Here is a 19,733-nt window from a genome sequence, read left to right as displayed (position 1 = left end):
CGATTTTCTGTGTCATTCTGTGTTTTTAGTCCATACCACACACATTTAGTAACTTCGGAGAGATTTTAGATAATTTTTTTAGGTCACCCTTTTTAAGCAAAACGTTAGGTAAGCATGCATCAATATACGCTTTGATATACTTTAAAGACCCATTAGTTCAGATTTTGATTTCTTGCGGTTAAAAGACTCAATTGTTGGTATGTTATATCACAGATCGATTTATATGAGATTATTTCCTTGTTAATTAAAACCTTGATTAAAAGTTGTTATCATGATAACATAACGGCACTCATTTGAAATACACTTTTTTTTTATAAGAACATCCAAAAATTTTTAAGCCTTGGGATGTTCTTAACTTTTTAAGTTTTAAGCCTAAAAATGTTCTTAACATGTTCTTATTTTCGCTATTTTTTGAATATTTTTGTCCATTTTCCTTTTTGAAATCGGGTCTTTTCAGGTTTGCAAAGCCTTAAAATGTTCTTAACATTTTGGCCATCGAAGCTTTATTATGTTCTTATGTAGTTTGTTCTTATAAAAACGTGCTGGCACAGAATTTCTATTTGGTTGAGTTGCAGGAGGCTTTGAGGCCTATTTTCGCAACTATAGACGCTTTCAATGAGCGCCCCGTCAGCACCTTGGACTGACTACCCAATTCTCCTCACATGGCATGGGTTGACCCGGGCGAAGGAAAATTTAGGTCTCAAAATTAGTCTCGCACAGTGCGGAGCAAATCAAGGCAAGAGATCGGTAAATTTTCTTGAATTTTTGTGCTACTGTGCTATAAAAGCATTAAAAACATCTTCTTGCGTAATGAAGGGTGGCGCTAGAGTTGGTGGATGTGCGAATAATGGAATTTATTCTAAATTTTCATAGAAAACGGGCTGTGAAGAGTCTTATCTACAATACAAATCAAGATTCTCGAGTTAAAAATTAAAAGTAACTCGAAAGCCTAAGGATGCAAACATTCCGAGTTACATTACCAAGTAAAAAATAACAATGGAATAATAATGGAATGTAAAAATGACTTCACAATATCCAAAATATTACCTCATAACTCGAGATAACTCGGTCTTTCCTAACTCGGGATTCGGGAATTCCAGGCGCTCTTGTTTGGGCGGTGGGGTGCCTTGTCGTTGAGTAATCGCCTTTAAATTTTACGCCCTTGATTTTACGCTACCGTACCTTTTGTATTCTAGTCTGTTGCAAAACCTTTTCTGATCAAAAATCAGAAGGTCTTCTAAGCACTTAGCGTATTTCCCCTTTGTTTTTGTTTAAAAACTAATAAGGTGCCGACAGATTCTGAATAGGACAATCTTCATGGACCTAGGCTAGGTGGAACTATGGAAGATTGCAGAAGTGGCTGTGACAGGAAAGTTTGAAGTGAACATTTTTGTCAGTGAAAGTAACCAATCTATGCTATCCAATATATTTTTGGGTAAATTCATGGTATGGTTTCTAAATTTACATTTACTATTTTAGTTGGTTCTTTATGATGGTAGCCAGGGTATCCAGATTCTAATTGCGGAACGTGTGAATGTGCGTTTGAAAGTGTAATTTTTTTACCTTTTTTCTTTTTTGGTTGGCAGACGATATATACCAGACCTGATCAATCAAACTCTTGTCAAACCAATCAAACAATCAAACTAATCAAACTCCTATTGCTTCAAAAGTTGTGAGTGTTTGATTAGGTTCAATTGACTTTTAAAATCAAGCTTTTTATTCGTTTCGATGGAGTTCAATTTCAATTATAGTTCGATTGTTCCATTGGTTTGACAAGTTCGATTGATCAAGATTGATATCCCAGTAAGTTATAGTCACACTAGGAAATCGAGCTTTCAGAAAACACAACATTACCCCGTCAACCAGTTAGTCACACTAGGCAGTTAGTCACACTAGGAAATCTAGCTTTCAGAAAAAACAACATCAGTCATCTACAGGATGTATTTGCACAACAAGGATGAGAGTTACCTGAATCAAGTTCGCAAGACAATTAATTAAAACTTGAAAGTTTGAAACAAAATAAAACGTGCAGCAGCCAAAATCAACCAACCAAAACTTGTCATTCAATTCCCGAGACAGCATTTCGATTTTTAAGGCCTTGTTTATAAGCTAAAGTAAAAATAATTCCGCACATGTAAATGGGTCATTGTTTGAGGTCCGGCAAAATTTCCGGGAAGCAGCCTATCCGGTGGTGCGCGGATCTAGGTGGGATCTTTCAGTTAGGGAAACCATCCAGGATCCTGCCATTCTATAAGCCAGCAAAAACTAAATGATACTTGTAATCTTAAGTTTCTTACCATTTTCCATCGAAAACAACCAAAAACATTGCTACTTCCCAAAGCCGGAGACCAAAACAAATTATCTTCCAAGATTATGGCGCCCTTTTGGATCTATTGTTAAGGCCATGTAAAATGGTGGAAAGAGTTGCAGAAAGACAAAGGCGTCCGCTGCTTCGAGGGTGGTAACGCCAAAACGCCCAATATGATCTTCCAACAGAAGGCGAGTTAGTTGCTGCACGAGTTACGTCATACACTCCACCGCAGTGCACAACGAAGCGTGTTTCAATGAGTATCATTAATTATAAGAATATCTTATGTGCTTACCTTCAGTAAACTTTGAGTGCTTCATTGAAAATGAAGAAGGTAAGACGATAAAAAATGCGCTGGATAATTTTCATTGTAACAGTTTGGTCAATCATCGCTGAAAGTTTGAAAAAGTTTTTCCGACGCAAAAAAAAATTTCAGCCAATTAAAAGTACAGTGTGCTTATACTTACTATGTTTGCTACATCGTCTAGGCTAAAAAAAGTGCGAAGAGACACGAACACCGTTTTTTAATGAGTGATGTTATGATTTTTTTGATTGCGGCCGCGTACAGAAACTCGCCAAATGTTCCTAACTGTCTTTCTCTTGGGAAGTTGATCTTCAAATTAGTTTTGAAGGTTGGCTTGGCTCAAATTTTTTCATCTATGGCTCAAATTTTAGGCAATTTCTCATAGTTTTTGAAAATGTTAATTTCATTAAAAAGCGCCGGGTTATTTTTTCATGAATCCCTTTAGAAGTTTTGCGGCGTATTTTTCTGCTTGAGAGTCAAGTAAACGATATAGCGCTTTCGCAGCATTGATCTTTGATACACATTTTGGCGGGAAGCTAGTGTGACTAACTGCTAGGAAATTAAGCTTTCAGAAAAAACAACATCAGTCATCTACAGGATACATTTCAACAACAAGGATGAGAGTTACCTGAATCAAGTTCGCAAGACAATATTAATTAAAACTTGAAAGTTGGAAACAAAATAAAACGTGCAGCAGCCAAAGCAAAATCGACCAACCAAAATTTGTCATTCAATTCCCGAGACAGCGCTTCGATTTTTAAGGCCTTGTTTATACGCTAAAGTAAAAACAATTCCGCACATGTAAATGGGTCATTGTTTAAGGTCCGGCAAAATTTCGGGGAGATAGCCTATCCGGCGGTGCGCGGATCTAAATTAGTTTTCGAGGTTGGCTTGGCTCTAATTTTTTCATCTATGGCTCAAATTTTAGGCAATTTCTCAAAGTTTTTGAAAATGTTAATTTCATTAAAAAGCGCCGGGTTATTTTTTCATGAATCCCTTTAGAAGTTTTGCGGCGCATTTTTTTGCTTGAGAGTCAAGTAAACGATATAGCGTTTTCGCAGCATTAATCTTTGATACTCATTTTGGCGGGACGCTAGTGTGACTAGCTCTCAACTACTGTGAGTGGTCCTAAATCCGACAGTCGTCTTGCCTAAATCCGATCGATGGGGTCTTTCAAAGATACAAACTAAAACAAAAACAAACCTTTCGCAACGAAGATACCAAAGTGTCAACTAAACTAAGAGATTTGATACAATGAACCAAAGAACAATTTCAATAATTGCTTCTTATACAAAACATAATTTTTTATTGCAATATGTATATATACAACTGATCATAAATGACAACAACAGTCAGACAGTAACAGCATCATAAAAAGTAATTATTTTTACAATTCACACTTTTTAAAATTACATTGATTGACATTTTGACAATCTTGTTAGATGCTTTTTTTCAAGAGTTCTTGCAATAGTTTATTGTTCAACTTGGAGAGGGAATGTTTGTAAACATTTCATAACAGTTATTTGGGGGGTCGGAATTAGGCAGGGTTGTTGGATTTAGGACCACTCACGGTACTGCTCTAACTTGGCTGGGACTATCTGAAAAAAACATAAGACGGCAATTCGGCCACCATTTCATAACCCCAGTTTGCAGAGTATGGCAGAAATCATTGAGATCTCGGGGACAGAGTGTGTATCAGTTTCAAGGGCAGGGCAAATTTTAGATAATTTTCTGGTCTCAGAGGCAAAATCACTGAAAATTGGCCAATTTTGTTAACTTGTTCCTGCTTGTTCTGTTTTTTTAGCAGCCTTTCTGGGTGGGTACACAAAGTTTAAGGGCAGGATTTCAATGGTATAATTTTTCCTTTGGGGGGGGGGCAGCCATGACATGCTCTGAAAACTGGTCATAACCTGAGATCAGACAGTCAGGCAGTGAGGCTGGAACTTTGATTTTTGAGGATTACAATTTTACCAGCTTTTTAGCAATTTTTGCCTCGCTAACCCAAATCTCGCAACCTCTTTACCTTAAAAGGAAGATCGAAATTAGAGTTTTTCAGCGTTCCGAAAAAAACGCAAAGCAAAAAAATTTTCATCTTTACAGGATCGATTCTCAACAACAAAATACATCTTTTGGTCTTTGGGTTTGTTTCTGACGTTTTTCCTTCAAAGAATATCGATCACTTTCCTTTTCCCCTCAAGCGCGCGAGAAAAAAATGATTAGCTCGCATTCTCGCGCGGGTGAATAAAGATGAGGCGGCAATCTTGCACTGAGGGTGCTACTTAGTTTCCGCTCTTTTTTGCGCCCACAATAGAATTATCCAAATACGGGGGTATTCCAAACGATAAACGATGTCGTTTTGTAAGTGTTTATTTTCTGAGAGATACAAATAGTATATTGAATATTATTAACTTATTTATTTAAGTATTTTTGAGCACAAATTTAAATATATGGTTGAATAAACAACAAATGATAACAGTTCTGTTTCTTCATCAAACCCCTAGGCAAATTTTTTTGCCAATTTAGCTATTTTATAAGTCTCGGAAAAGAACTCCCATAGGAATTCCGATACCTAACCCGATTGGTTAATTACGGAACGGATTCAAGAAAGTCATAATGGCAGATAATTTTGAAAGTTTCTGAGGAAATGTGTGTAATTTATCGATGTTGATAGCTTGTTGATTCTTTAAAGAAAAAAGATAACAGGTATAGCTTTTTCTAATCCTGGAATATCGAGGTTCCAGCTACACTGTCAGACACATCCTGGCAAATGAACGGGGTATTTTTCACTTGTGATTGGTGACAAATGCAAGGGGTCGAAAACAAAAGTGATGTAATACTGCTGAATACCCCACGCAATTGAACCGGGTTTGAAATATTTTGCTTCATTTTGAAGAACTGCATAGATGAAAATTTTTTTCCATGGGTCAATTTTTTCTTCGAAGATTGAAGAAACTTTTAACAAAAAAATAAAGTTCCCAGTTTTCTTCCTTTTTTCCCATTTTCAGTTCGAAGTTCATTTTTATTCATTTTCACGCTTTTAGCCTGAGACGTCCTATCTCATTTACACTGGGTGACGAATACCCCATGCAAATGCTCACCCCGTTCATTTACCAGGATGTGCCTGACTGTCAGATTGTGAATGTTTTCTGCACACCACGCTGAAGAAGCTCTAAAGGGATGTGTGAAAACATAACAATCTGACGAATATGCAATCTCAACATCGTAAGGACAGCGTAATTGTCTAAAAGGTCTACTTTTCACACAAAGTTGTGTGGTTGTGTTTATGAATAGGGCGCTGATCAGTCAGTTAGTCACACTAGGAAATCTAGCTTTCAGAAAAAACAACATCAGTCATCTACAGGATGTATTTGCACAACAAGGATGAGAGTTACCTGAATCAAGTTCGCAAGACAATTTATTAAAGCTTGAAAGTTTGAAACAAAATAAAACGTGCAGCAGCCAAATATCAACCAACCAAATTTTGTCATTCAATTCCCGAGACAGCGCTTCGATTTTTAAGGCCTTGTTTATAAGCTAAAGTAAAAATAATTCCGCACATGTAAATGGGTCATTGTTTGAGGTCCGGCAAAATTTCCGGGGAAATAGCCTATCTGGCGGTGCGCGGATCTAGGTGGGTTCCGCCTCCCCGTAGATCTTTTTCTTGTGAAGTTGATCTTCAAATTCGTTTTCAAGGTTGGCTTGGCTCAAATTTTTTCATCTATGGCTCAAATTTTAGGCAATTTCTCAAAGATTTTAAAAATGTTAATTTCATTAAAAAGCGCCGGGTTATTTTTTCATGAATCTCTTTAGAAGTTTTGCGGCGCATTTTTTTGCTTGAGATTCAAGTGAAACTGAAAGATATAGCGCTTTCGCAGCATTAATCTTTGATACACATTTTGGCGGGACGCTAGTGTGACTAACTGTCAGTTTTTAACTTTCCGGTGCACAACAAGATTCTTGTTGTAGAATTTTCCGCAGGAGGACTTTTTTTCTCAGATGTATAATCTTCAAGCGCCTTCAGAGGTTTTACTGTGCGCGTAAGAAAATTACGAACATCTGTTATCAGGTTACCATTTCACCGAATCTCCAAAAGTCATTTAATTTGAGTTAATGAACGGGGTATTAAAAAATACACAATTTCTCTTTCGCACTGACAGTATAGACCAAAATTCCTATATCAAGATTACGGGATTTGGAGCGCAGGTCGATTTTACTTTCATTTTCAGTGGTTTCACTTTCGATTTCAAGCCAAAATCTTAGCAACGGGGTGCTTGCCCATACTTACAGGGGATTGTGCAAAAAACCAAACATATAGAAAGTTTTCCAAATCCCCTATTTGGATTGAACCAAGAAAAATGAAACTTTTCCATGTTTCACTTTTTTGCACTAATTCTTCAAAATGCAAATATTTAAGATTTATATAAGGTTCTTCTTTTATTCAATGATTTTTTATGGCACTTTGTTGACAATCTAACTCTCGCATCAAATTCCCGCTTTCTTCAGAAAATTGAAGATGAGAAAAAACCTAAGCCTTAGGATCACAGATTGAAACAAATATATGAAAGGTGAGATTTTACAGCTGGCCGTCGTGCAAGGCACTGAGAGGCCACGGGTGCCAAAAATAAGGGCCGTGTGAAATGCAGCAATTTCATTGGTGGAAATTTGATAAACATCTGCGAAGGAGTACCGGGAAGCAATCAGTAGAAGAAACCCCTTTCGTTTTTGTTTTCAGATTTCAATATAAACTTCTCTCACAGAGATTACTTGTCAATGTCTTGTGTCAACTTGTCAGCATTGTATTGTTGTTAAGGGAGAGATAAAAGAGGTAAGACTAGCCTAGTTTCTAATCCTGATATAGGAGTTTAAACTTAGACTGACCGAGTAGGCTTTTAAAAGCGAAATATGAAAAAAAATCCTCTGGAACGAAGAAGACCAAATTAGTGGCAAAACAATGGAGCGTTTGGCGTCACTCACGCGGCAAGTTACACACTCGTTATTTGTCAGTCCCATCGGGCGATAGGCGGACGATGAGCGCTCTCTTATTCTCCAATCAGCATCCAGTCATTTTGAATGAAAACAAAAAGTTAAAAAGGGTGCGCTATTAGTGAAAGTTATCGTGGCATGTTATGACAGAAAGGATGATTGATAAACTTGGTGGAGTTATCAAAACAAATTTGTTGTCAAAGAGATTTAATAGTAAGTGAAAATACAGGCCAGATATTAACATTCCCATATTTTGACCAATCGCCCCAAATTAGAGCAGTTGACGGTAGTCAGACAAGACCAATTTAATTATATTAGAAATGTTAATCTTATAAGAACAAAAAGTAAAGTAACGTAAAGTGGTACATATTCACAAGGCGGAGACGCGATCGACCCACATTTCACTGCAAACGAAGAATAATAATATTGAATTTCCTATGCCACAAATTTCTAATTCTATTCTAGTCATTTAAAAAATACAGACTTAAAAAAAGTTGAGAAGAATCTAGAATCATGAATTCTATCTATGCACAAAATATTTTTACAAACTCAATCAAGATGAATGATGATTTTTTTACCAAGATTATTTGAAAATATTAGCTACTAGAAGAGCGGAAGTACCTAATTACCTTCCTTGATTAATGAAAATCTTATTTTTATTTGGCCAAACGACTAACTTATATTTTGCTAACAATCTGCCCGTAGAACAACAAATTAAATTGGTCTTACATCATCTACAGGATGTATTTCTTGCAACAACAGGGATGAGAATTAACTGAATCAAGTTCATGATCCGAAGACAATTAATTAAAACTTGAGAACTTGAAATGAAACAATAGGGCTAATTGCATAAAGGTGCCACACTCTGCAAATTGGCCCAGCAGCACAAAAAATCATAACAACACTCATAAAAAAATTATGTTTTGTGTCTTTTTTTACCGTTTTTTGCCTAGAAGATATAGCAAACATAGTAAGTATAAAGCAGACTATGCATTTAATTGGCTGTAAAAAAAATCTACATCTTCATTCAGTAGAATTTTCTCAAACTTTCAAATGATAGAAATGTGTCCATAAGCCGTTGCAGTGCCACAGGAAGTATTTTCAGCAGGTAAAAGCGAACCGTACTGATGGCGAACTTGCCCACAGATCCTAAAACTTCTAGAGAAGTTGGGACTTTGATGTAATACACTTTTTTTGCTCAGTTTGAAGAGCTCTATCACGTGGTATAGGTCTTTTTTCATTTTTAAGACCCCTGAAAAATCATGTCTGGAATTTTCAGGCCTTGCAATTTTGCCTGGAAATGCAAAAAATTTAAAATTATGCAAAAACTGCGGGTTTTCAAGCTTGGTAACAATCAAATTCTGAATCAGCACCCTCAAATTGACCAAAATCAATTATAAAAGCTTGGTCACAGACATTTTGAAAAAAAACGTTTGGGTGGCACCAGGCTTCAGCATATGGGACGTGACGCACATGCCTCCACACACGCCATGAATCATTGAGGTGTGCAATTTGTTGCACATGATATATCCTTTATCTGCTGTAAAATGCAACCCAAGAAATCACTTGTACTTACCGTTTTTAAGTGTTTGAATAATCGCACGACTTGACTAAAATAAATTAAGATCTAGGCGTGCGATAACCATAAGTGTAAATTTTTCTTATGCCGAAGCCTGTGGCACTATCCATGGCCTAGTACCGTAGTGCCCCCAGCCAAAGCAAAAAGGATAATGGATCCCAAGTTAAATTACACAGTTTGAGTGCCCCTACAAAGGCCTTTGGTGCTTTTTATTGTGACTCTCCAGCTCCTACCCTAACCCTAACTGATAATAACGGAAACCAGAAACCCCTGTCTACTTCTAGGCCGACGAGTGAAAAATTTGATTTACATTCTGACAGCTAGTCACACTAGCGTCCTGTTGAAATGAGTATCAAAGATTAATGCTGGAAAAGCGCTATATCAATTACTTGACCTGTAAGTAAAAAAATGTGCCGCAAATCTTCTTAAAGGGATTCATGAAATAATTTAAAGTGGCGCTTTTTAATGAAATTAAAATTAAATTTTCAAAAACAACCAGGAAAAACTACCAACTGATATTGTTTATTCTGAAAGACACTAGGAAATCAAGCTTTCAGAGTAAACAATATAATTGTTAGATTTCTAAGTTGTGTTTGTCATGAATTTTATGATGCAGCTACAATTACTAGCATTACGGTAAGTCACCTGCCATTAAATTAGAGGTTGAAATCACTCATACCTTTTGCTAATCAGAATACAATTTTGACTCAATAAGAGTTGACATTCACTTTATTTCTTTTCAAGTCAATCTGACAAGGGGGTAGGGGTTTTTCTGTGGCAAAATGTTACTTTCCATATTTCTTGATACCATTGTCAACTCAAGACCAGACATTCCGAATTTGCCATTTGCCAAAATAAACAGCAAATTGTTTTTGCCCTTCATATTTTATTTTGTTGGTCTATTGTTGACATCCCTCTTTTAATTCTGGCACCCATCTTTAGAGCTGGGATTGATAGGAATTGCTGATCGAAAATTTATTTCTTTGCTTAGTGGTCAGGAAGATTCCAAACCTTACTATTTTTCCATCTCTTAATAGGGTGTCAGAATTAGATGAGGGATTATACATTTATTTTCAAATGATATCTCATGATTTGAAAGTTGCTATTTTAACTTGAAATTTAGAGCAGTAATAGATAATGATAATGCAAATTAGAATTTTTATTGTTTTGATCCAGTCACCTGATTTACTGGTATTTTACTGTACAGACAGGCACAGACCTGAATCTATTAGAACATTTCGTTCCATGTTTCATTACAAACTCTTGATTAAAAAGTGCTATGAACATGATTTACCTTTTTATTCTTATTTCTTACTAAAAAGTTGTTGCTGCCCTGCAACAGCCATTTTTTCTTATTTTCTTAGTACATCGATCTCCAGTAGGCCTATTCAGCATGTAGCTTGTTTAAATTTTTAAAGTTAGCAAGATTTGCTCCAAAACCTGTGAAGATTTGTAGTAATTTTGATCTATAGTTTAAAAGTTCTGAGTGTTTTAAGATTTTGTGATATTACTAGATTTTAGCTGGGTTTATTAGTGAGGTCTGTTAGCACAAAAATACTTCAGATGGTGATAAAAGCATGAAATTTGGCACAGATGATCCTTAGAGGGTCTAAAACTTGATTTTAAACAGTAACACCAAATTTTCCTACTACCTGGCAAATTTTCAGGGTTTCGAGCTGCTACCGTTTTTGTTTCAACGATTGAGTTTGAATTCAGTACAAAAGACAAAATAATCAACCAAGGCTCTATTCAATTAGTTGGGAACTATTAAAACACAACGATTTAACCTCAGAATGGACTTTTTCTGTTAATAAGGGCCTAGGACATCAAATTTTTGTCATGATTCTCATGGCTCATGTACAAAAGTTAGGATTGATTTTCAAAATTCAAGCAAAGATTGAGTTTCTGACACCGTTATCCGGTAGCAGAAAAGGCCTGGAAATTTGCCTGCTGCCAGATGACGTCATCAGGCGGCTGGGAAAAAAAATATTTTTTTGAAAATATTTAAAATCTGACGGTTCCAGCGGAAAGAGCATGAAATGCTGATGAAAATTGAGGTATAAAACATGCCTTGAAAATCTTCCTATCAAAAGTTATGGAGATTGAAAGTTTTGTGATGATGTCATCATAAGCCTTTCCAGGCAAAACCTAAAAATTCTGTAATAACGGAACTAGATGACCAAATTTGGTGTTTTATACATGAATCCATGTCAAAAATCGAAGTTCCTTCTGTATGGAGTGACCATATTTCATTGTTTTTGTAAAGTACATACAGGAAGGATAAGATGCATAAAATAGTTCTCATTTTATAATGTAGTCTCATTTTGGCACTTCTCTTTTGATCAATATGCCCTTTATTCTGGTTAAAAATATACCTTTGGGGTTGTAAAATGTGGCTAAGCTGTAAAGTATATTTGCCACATATTTGCCCTCACATTTTTCATAAGAAGGAGCAGGGGGGGGGGTGACACCCTCCCAAAAATTGAAGAAAGGCGGAATAGCTTATCAGACTGCTTTCTGTACTATGTTAATATTACAAGGGACACAAAAATTAGTTGCAACAAATGATGCAGTTTTAAGGTACCATGAAAAATTATGCAGTATTTCAAAAAATGGTTCAAATGAAACATGTTATTTGAAATTTCCTAACTGTTGCAGCAAGTTGCAGTTCAGTTTCTTTCAAACTTAAAGCAGCCATTAAAAGTCAAAAATTGGCATTGAATGAATAGTTCGAACTCTTCCTAGAGACTTTTTGAAAGGTTTTGTTGACTCTTTGGATGAGTCCGATTCAGTTATGACTCTTATTTCTTTTTAGAAAGAAAATGTACAGTAGACAAATTATCTGCTTAATAAAATGGTAAAAAATATGTGATGTTAAAACATTGCCACTATGGTGCAATAAAGTCGATCCAAGATCTTGTATGTCCATAAAGTATGGGACAAGGCCAGGGAAAGGATGGAGCTCCACCCACATCCAAACCCAACAAGAAGAATCACAAAACACTCAAAGGGACACGCTCTTCCCAAATCCATACTGAATCTGATGGAGGTGCATTTACGTTACCATGGGATTTAAGAGATGGTGGACTAGGAAACGGGCCGTCTTTTGGGCCTCCTCAACCACCGCCCCCTTCAATTCCACCCCCTGAATCTCCAGAGGATAATGTTAACCGTAAGTTTTTTATCTTTTTTTCCTGGAAAGTGTTGACCTGCCTTCTTTCTACCCGATTTAGTTGGCAAAAATACCAATAAAAGCTACTAATTTATGTATTTGTTCAACTAATCTGATCTCTTTGGCAAAACTATTCGAAATTAAAAAAAAACTATAAAAGAATCTCATCAGAAATAAAAATATAAAAAACATCATAAGAAATAAAACTATCAAAATCCCCTGAATTATAAACAATAATCCACTACTTTAACTCACCTTACTTTGAAAATTGAAGATACTCAAATGCTCTCAACATTAAAACGCTATAATAACATTCTAAATGTCACCTACTAGTTTTAAAATTGATTTTTCCTGAAGTTTAGAACAGCACATTAAACCATTTCCTAGTGAGGTTATATTAGCTTTACCCAAGGTTATAAAAACATGGAAAAAATATTGAGGAAGAAATTATAGGTTTTTTCTCTGAGGTTTTCTTTAAGCTGGTGAGTTTGTTTTCATGCTGAGCATAAGCTTGGAAAGACATGCTAATTGAATTGTAGCCTTTTTATCAAGAATTTTTTCTCTTTTTCGCCTGTTATCTATAGTACAAGGTTTTTTTTAATTTATTCAAAGTTCTACCTTCATTGAACATTTTTACCTTTTAGAATAAGATTAAAAACACTTTTGATTTTGTTCCGAAATTTCAAGAATTCGTAAGCAATTTTAAAACTTTATTTTGGATTTTCGATAAAATTATGATGTTCAATCCTAAATTCTTTGGAAATTTTTTTCACTAAAATAACCTTAAAATAAGAAGTTACTACCGATCAATATGTTTTCTTATGAAAAAAAACTGTTGGAAATGTAATACATAATAAAGCAGCTCGCGATGTTTCATCAGTAGACCTGGTTTTCATTCAACCCCTCACACTTTATTGAACTACTCTAACTTAATCCCAATGTTGTTTTATAACGTTAGTGTTTTTCCTATTACGTGATCAAGTAATGTTGACATAAGAATCTAATACTATGTAACTTTTGTCTAATAATAGTAATCGATAGCCATCATTTAACAAGAAATTGTATCAGTTTTTTACTGCTTGCTGTTGAGTAACACAAGGCTTGGGTTACCTTGATTTGGTATAATGTTTTGTGGAAGTGAAAACCAGGCCTTCGAAGACATCTGATTCCATTATTGGATTAAGCGACAAAATATTATAGACTGTTTTAATCTAAACTTTTCATCTTTTTTTTTCGGTGTGTAAAAGCCTCGATCAATGAATTGTTCGACGTATTTATAATAATCGAGAGAAAAATGGTTCTCAGTTTTATTTTTTAAAGGAAATAAACTTCAGACGTTGTTAAGAAAAATAATAAAATTCAGATGAGGAAAAACGTAAGATAAATGGATAAAAATTAGCGCATAAACATATATCGGTATTGTTTGGGACGACACCGAGGGTTATAAGCAAATTGATCGGAGGTATTTTTTAAAAGACGTTTGCCATCACCACAAAAATGTTCAGCTTGATTTTTAAGAAGACAACTGCTTCTGCTTCACTTTCAGAGTTTATGAGATCGAGGCCGTTGCCTGGGATACCACCACCGACATCAACCAGCTCGGCGTCCACACCATCAGAGACTAGCAATGATTTCCCGCCATCGCCGGTGGCCGATAATTCTTTCGATACAGCAACTGGTGTTGCTACGGACAACGGAGATGCAGAAATGTATTATGTTCAGTATGATTTTGATGCTGGAGATAATGAGAATCAATTATCCATCCATAAAGGAGAGCTCATTCGAGTCATTAGTTATGATGACACTAAAGTTTGGTGTGAAGGACAAAATCGTAACGGCAAAATTGGTTGGCTCCCTTTTGCATATATAGTTGCTCACACAAGTTTTCATAAATTCGATTGGTATCATGGACGAATATCAAGGAACAGAGCTGAGTACCTTTTAAACAGTGGCATAAATGGCAGTTTTTTGATGCGTGAAAGTGAAAGTGCTCCCGGACAACATTCTTTATCGCTGCGATTTGACGGACGTGTTTATCATTATAGAGTGTATTTCGACGATAACGATTTCGCTTACGTACGTGAGGAGGCTAAATTTAAGACGCTAGTAGAATTAGTACAATTTCATACGGAACAAGCTGGTGGACTAGTCACTAATCTTCGTTACGCTGCATTAAAAGTTGATAAGCCACCTGTCTATGGGTTTTCCCCTTCTGAAGATGAATGGGAAATCCCTAGAATGGATATTTGGATGGGCCAAAAGTTGGGTGGAGGGCAGTATGGAGATGTTTATAAAGCAGAGTACAAGAAATATGGTGCCACGGTAGCTGTGAAGACGCTCAAGGTAAGAGATACGGTATCCTACTTCATTGTTTTGTCACATGAAGCGATCGTCCCACTACACTTAAAGTAATGTTTTAAATTAGTTTTCTACAAATTTGATCCCGCTTGACGAAAGACATCACGCTATGTAACATTTTATTCTTAAGTAAGAAGATCCGAAGGATTCGTCCTTTATTTCGATATCAGTATAATTGGTCGAAAGTATCATTTCAGCCGGAGGTTTAGCTTGGACCGGCGATCTGCAAAAGACGAAAATCAGGATTTTTTAATGCCTCGCAAGCATTCTAATAATAATATAATAATAACATAAAATGTTTTAAGTGGCATGCTCCGAAAAATTCAAAAGTTTTTAGGCAGCTGGAGAATTGTTTCCACGAAGGGCCACTCTGTTCTAAGAGTGATCTTTTTTTTCTTCAAAATGCACGAGTTGTAATGCCTGCCTCGCAAGTTGACCTCTTTTTATTTCAATATCGAGCTCTCTGTTCATATCAATGCACTGCATTTCAACCCTATTTTAACATAACATTGAGAAATCAAAAGTAAATCAAAAGTCTATTTTTGAACGCTGTTTTAATTTCTTTGATCTTCTAACTTCCGTATTTTAAGAGTTTGTTAAGAGTTGTCATTTTAAAAGAATTTTATAGGATTTGTGGTGACTTTTTGTCATTTTATCAGGAGTGAGGGGGTTGGAGATAACATATGACGTCATAAATTGATATTATGTCATAAAACTCACTTGTTTACTAATGACTCTTTGTAGCAAACTAACAAAAGACAATCGGAGTTTTGTATATCTTATGTCTACGAATTATGAAGTGCCTTAGATTTTTAAATTGCCCATAATGAAGGCCTTGTTAAGATGCTTACGTTGTATCGTGTTTTAATAAGATATTTATGGTTTGTACTTTCGATGAATTTCCGAATGATGTAATAATTAAAAATCATCAAGCTATGACGACAACTTTTTTTGACAAATGATTCTCTTTCTCTTACTCTTTCTCATACATAATTTTAATAAGTTTATTTCATGTTGATTACATTCCCCTACGCGCTTTATAAGGCTTGATACCAAAATGATAGTAATACCTTGTAATACCATTGAAAAGAACCAACCGAACATCAATGTCATTAAGATACAATCTCTCAGTTATGGAAACCATGTACATTACAATGATTATTCTTTTTATAAGCAGTTATAGTATTTTTTCAATAGCTATATCTTCTGAGAAAGCTAAGAATATAGAAGGTAATCCCCTTGCTTTAGATGGCCGATATTTTTACAGTCATACCTCTGTTCGATGGAAGAATTGTCGGTAACTCAATTTTTATCAAAACCATTCGTTCTTTTTATAAAATTAATGTTTTTTTGTGTTAACTTTTAAGAGTTTACAGGAACTGCTAATAAAAAAGCTATCTTGGCTAGCTTTTGCCTAAAACGTGCATGCTTTTAGACCTTTCTAGAGACTTTCGAGAATATCGAGCTTCAAATTCTTCAAACTCCAGTCACTTTTTCTTTCTTAGTGACCTCTTGAGATTATATTTTCTGTATTCTAGGAAACACATACTGACGTGGAAGAATTCCTTAAAGAAGCAGATATGATGAAGCAAATCAAACATGACAATCTGGTAAAACTTATCGGTGTTTGTACCAAAGAAACACCCATCTATATTGTGACTGAGTACATGCCTCTTGGTAACCTGCTAGAATTTTTAAGACAAGCAGACAAGAGCGAGTTACCGGCCAAAACGTTATTGTATATGGCGTCACAGGTGGCCTTAGCAATGAAGTATCTGGAATCGAGAAATTTCATTCATAGGTATGATGGCTCACTTTTTGTTTCGATACTGTTTTCTCTTCCCTTTCCTGGTCTACTGGCCTGGCCTACTTTGGATCAATACTGAAAAAGATGTTTTGAGTAACTTGATTTCGTAGAAACTGCTTATGTAATAGGGTTGTTTATTTAGATGAAGTGACTTGGACCCCCTTCGATCCTTCAATTCACGCAATCGTGCAAAATTTTTTTTCCCGCAAAGTTTTCCAATTCACGCACTCACACAGTTTTTTTAAATTTAAGAATCTTCTTATTTTTTGCCACCGTAGGGATTTAGCGGCACGTAATTGTTTGGTGGGTGAAAACCACTTGATCAAAGTTGCAGACTTCGGGCTGGCCCGTTCCGTCGACCAAGATTACTATAAGGCCCATTCCGGAGCCAAATTCCCGATCAAATGGACTAGCCCTGAAGCACTGGCTTACAATAAATTTTCAACCAAATCAGACGTTTGGGGTAATTTTCTTGTAATTTTATTGCTTTTTCCTCTTTTTGCTTAGCTTTTCTTAATGTTTGCTAACGATCTCATTCTTGAGTGAATGATGAGGGTTAATTTGAGTAGATCATTACACGGGTAGAAAACTCTCTTTTCAGTCCCAATTGTAATAATGGTAGACACTCGCAAATTTGATCTTCTACGTCGATCTTCTATATTAATTCGAACCCATTTTCTGTTCCTGTTAAAGGAAAATCCTTGTAGAATACTCTTCATAATTAGAATCTTTCTGTAATTCAAACAAATTAGATTTTGAATTAACAAAGTCTAACTTTACATATGACTAAAACGTTTCTTTTTTCGATTCACGTGAACAGCGTTTGGTATTTTGATGTGGGAGATTGCAACGTACGGCATGTCACCTTACCCTGGGCACGACTTGAATCAGGTATATGGCTTCATAGAGAAAGGCTTACGAATGGAATGTCCCAGTGGCTGTCCTGAACCCGCATATCAACTGATGCTTGATTGTATGTATAATTTTATTTTGTTTAGCTGAACTGCCAAATTGGGGTAAGGTTTCAAATGTTTTTAAAAATTACTGTAGATTTGGATTAGTTTTTGGGAGAGAAGGCGCGCGATAAGTGCTAAGTGTCAAAGAAGTAGTAACTTAACTTATAGTGGCGTTGAAAACTTTGTTAAACATTGCGTTCCCCTCTGGCTTACCTTATCTTGGGGATCGTCAAATAACTCAACTAGGCAATGTCTTTTCACGATCTATTAGAAGTTTCCACACAACAACTTTGAATTCATCCTTTTTAGTAGTGGTAGATTAAACTCTTAAACTATAACTTATTGGTTTAAATGTAATCGATTTTAGGATAATTGATTTGAATTTCTTTGCAGGTTGGGAATGGAAAGCAGAAAACCGGCCGACTTTTATTGATATTTGTACTCGACTCGAACATATGTTAGATGTGCTTGATGAAGGTTTGAAATTCTTTTGTTATCGGTCAAAAGAAATACTGCTGTTTCTGCGTGTTGTCTGATTAAAATGAAGGTGTCACTCTGCCTCTAACTTGTATCTTCGATATTTTGACTTGTTTTTCTTCTTATCTTATGCTGAATTTGTTTAATTATCAAAATTTCATACTTTCTCATATTTGGACGAACCGATATTTCCTTCTTATTTCTTTCTACATTTACATGAAAATCATAATGATCTTCTTTTAAATTGTTCACTTTTCACAAAATATAGAAGTAAAGAAGGCGTTGAAATCACGCCCTCTTTCCATGCATTCAAGCGATATTGAGGGGCTTGTTTTACCACCCAAACCGCCCAAACGAAAGGGTGACAAAAAGGAAAAGGACGATGAGAAACTCAACAATAACACTGAGCAAAAACCGAAGAAAGAAAAGAAAGAAAAATTCAATTTTAAAAACACTCTACGCAAAGATAAAAAGAATAAAGATACGTCACCCTCTCATCAACCCGTAACGCCCAACGACAGGCGAGGCTCAGCCTCCAGTGGCTCTTCTACTATCTCAGAACAAAGCTACCCACCACCCGTACCGACATCGAGTGCTCCTCCTCCTCCTGTACCCAATTCTCAAGGAAGTAAATCTGTCTCAATGAATGAGCTGCAAGATAGTTTGAAACTGTTGGCCAAACGGAACCCACAAGTAGCTTCATTGAACGAATCTCTTGCTTCCAGACTGGAAGAGCAACGACGTAGCTCAGTATCTACACCATCCAATAGGCCACCGCCTCCTCCGAGACCAGCCGAAGATAATCCTCCATCGAGCACCTTACCACGCCCAAAGAAGCCACCATTGCCACCCAATCGTCCTCTGACGTCGAGAACCCTACCACAGGGTAGTGATCCCAACATCCCTGCAACACTATCTCACAGTCCACCTCGTCATCCTGCGCCGCCACCCCCTGGTTTCCAAACGTCGAGGACATTACCACCTGGAAGTTCAAGCCCGATCGCCAACCATACCCCACTGCAAGCGCCTCCCTCGCCACCTACTGTCAGCAATAGACCATTACCGCCACCTTCTGCTAACAAACCCTCACTACACACTCCCTTGCAACCACCACCACCTCCTCCGTCGCAATACAACAAACCTGAGCCTCCTTCAGAACCAGTTGAAGAGAAACCAAAAGTAGTGCCACCACGCCCTATTCCAGCTGCTCGCCCTTCTGTCAAACCTCGCCCTGGTAAGCCACGCCCTGATAGCTTACCACCAAAGCCAGGAACACCAGCTAAACCAGCTGCCCATGTAAGCAATAGTAAACAGAGTTGTATAACAGTTGACCGTTCTAAGGTCAAGGAACAGTTGCACCCAGTAGCAGACACATTGGAAACATTGGATAGTGTACTTAAGAACTTGATTCACTTAGCTAACCAAAGACTTTCTGAAAATATCGGTGAAAAATCAAACGATTGCTTGAGTTGCTGTAACGAGTTGGTCGATCGTATTTCATCATATCGAGATTCAATCGGGCCTGTTGCTCGAATGAAAGTTAACAAACATTTAACGGGTATCGAATCGAGTGTCAACGATTTTACGAGTTTATCGAAGAATTTACCTCGCATACCTACTGCGACAGACTTAGAAAAGATGAGCAAGACTTTGAAATTACTTTGTTCCGGGCTAGATAATTTATCACAGGCTTTGCCGTCTCTATAGAAAGAGTTATTTCTTCAATATATTGAAATTATTTTATTAACCAAAAAATTGAGATTCATTTTTTATAATGTTATCTATATAC

General features: G+C 36.4%; 1 protein-coding gene across 1 annotated transcript; it reads left to right on the top strand.

The window, feature by feature from the left end:
* The first annotated feature begins 11,987 nt into the window (after positions 1-11,987).
* Positions 11,988-19,733, top strand: LOC136800473 (tyrosine-protein kinase ABL1-like). Its single transcript, XM_067057131.1, has 7 exons — positions 11,988-12,346; positions 13,893-14,689; positions 16,243-16,505; positions 16,790-16,974; positions 17,332-17,484; positions 17,861-17,944; positions 18,213-19,733. Exons 1-7 carry the CDS (start codon positions 12,109-12,111, stop codon positions 19,649-19,651), a joined length of 3,159 nt encoding a protein of 1,052 aa, XP_066913232.1. The 5' UTR covers positions 11,988-12,108; the 3' UTR covers positions 19,652-19,733.

Source organism: Clytia hemisphaerica, unplaced genomic scaffold (assembly GCF_902728285.1).
Source record: "Clytia hemisphaerica strain Z4C2 unplaced genomic scaffold, Clytia hemisphaerica genome assembly, whole genome shotgun sequence".
Lineage (NCBI taxonomy): Eukaryota > Metazoa > Cnidaria > Hydrozoa > Leptothecata > Clytiidae > Clytia > Clytia hemisphaerica.
This window is presented reverse-complemented; position numbering and strand designations above follow the sequence as displayed.

Bases quoted from the DNA above. Each gene is read 5' to 3' on its own strand.
- LOC136800473 (XM_067057131.1), top strand. From the start codon at position 12,109: ATGGGACAAGGCCAGGGAAAGGATGGAGCTCCACCCACATCCAAACCC. The intron at 16,506-16,789 runs GTATGATGGCTC...TTGCCACCGTAG, and splicing joins TCGAGAAATTTCATTCATAG to GGATTTAGCGGCACGTAATT. The intron at 17,485-17,860 runs GTATGTATAATT...ATTTCTTTGCAG, and splicing joins ATATCAACTGATGCTTGATT to GTTGGGAATGGAAAGCAGAA.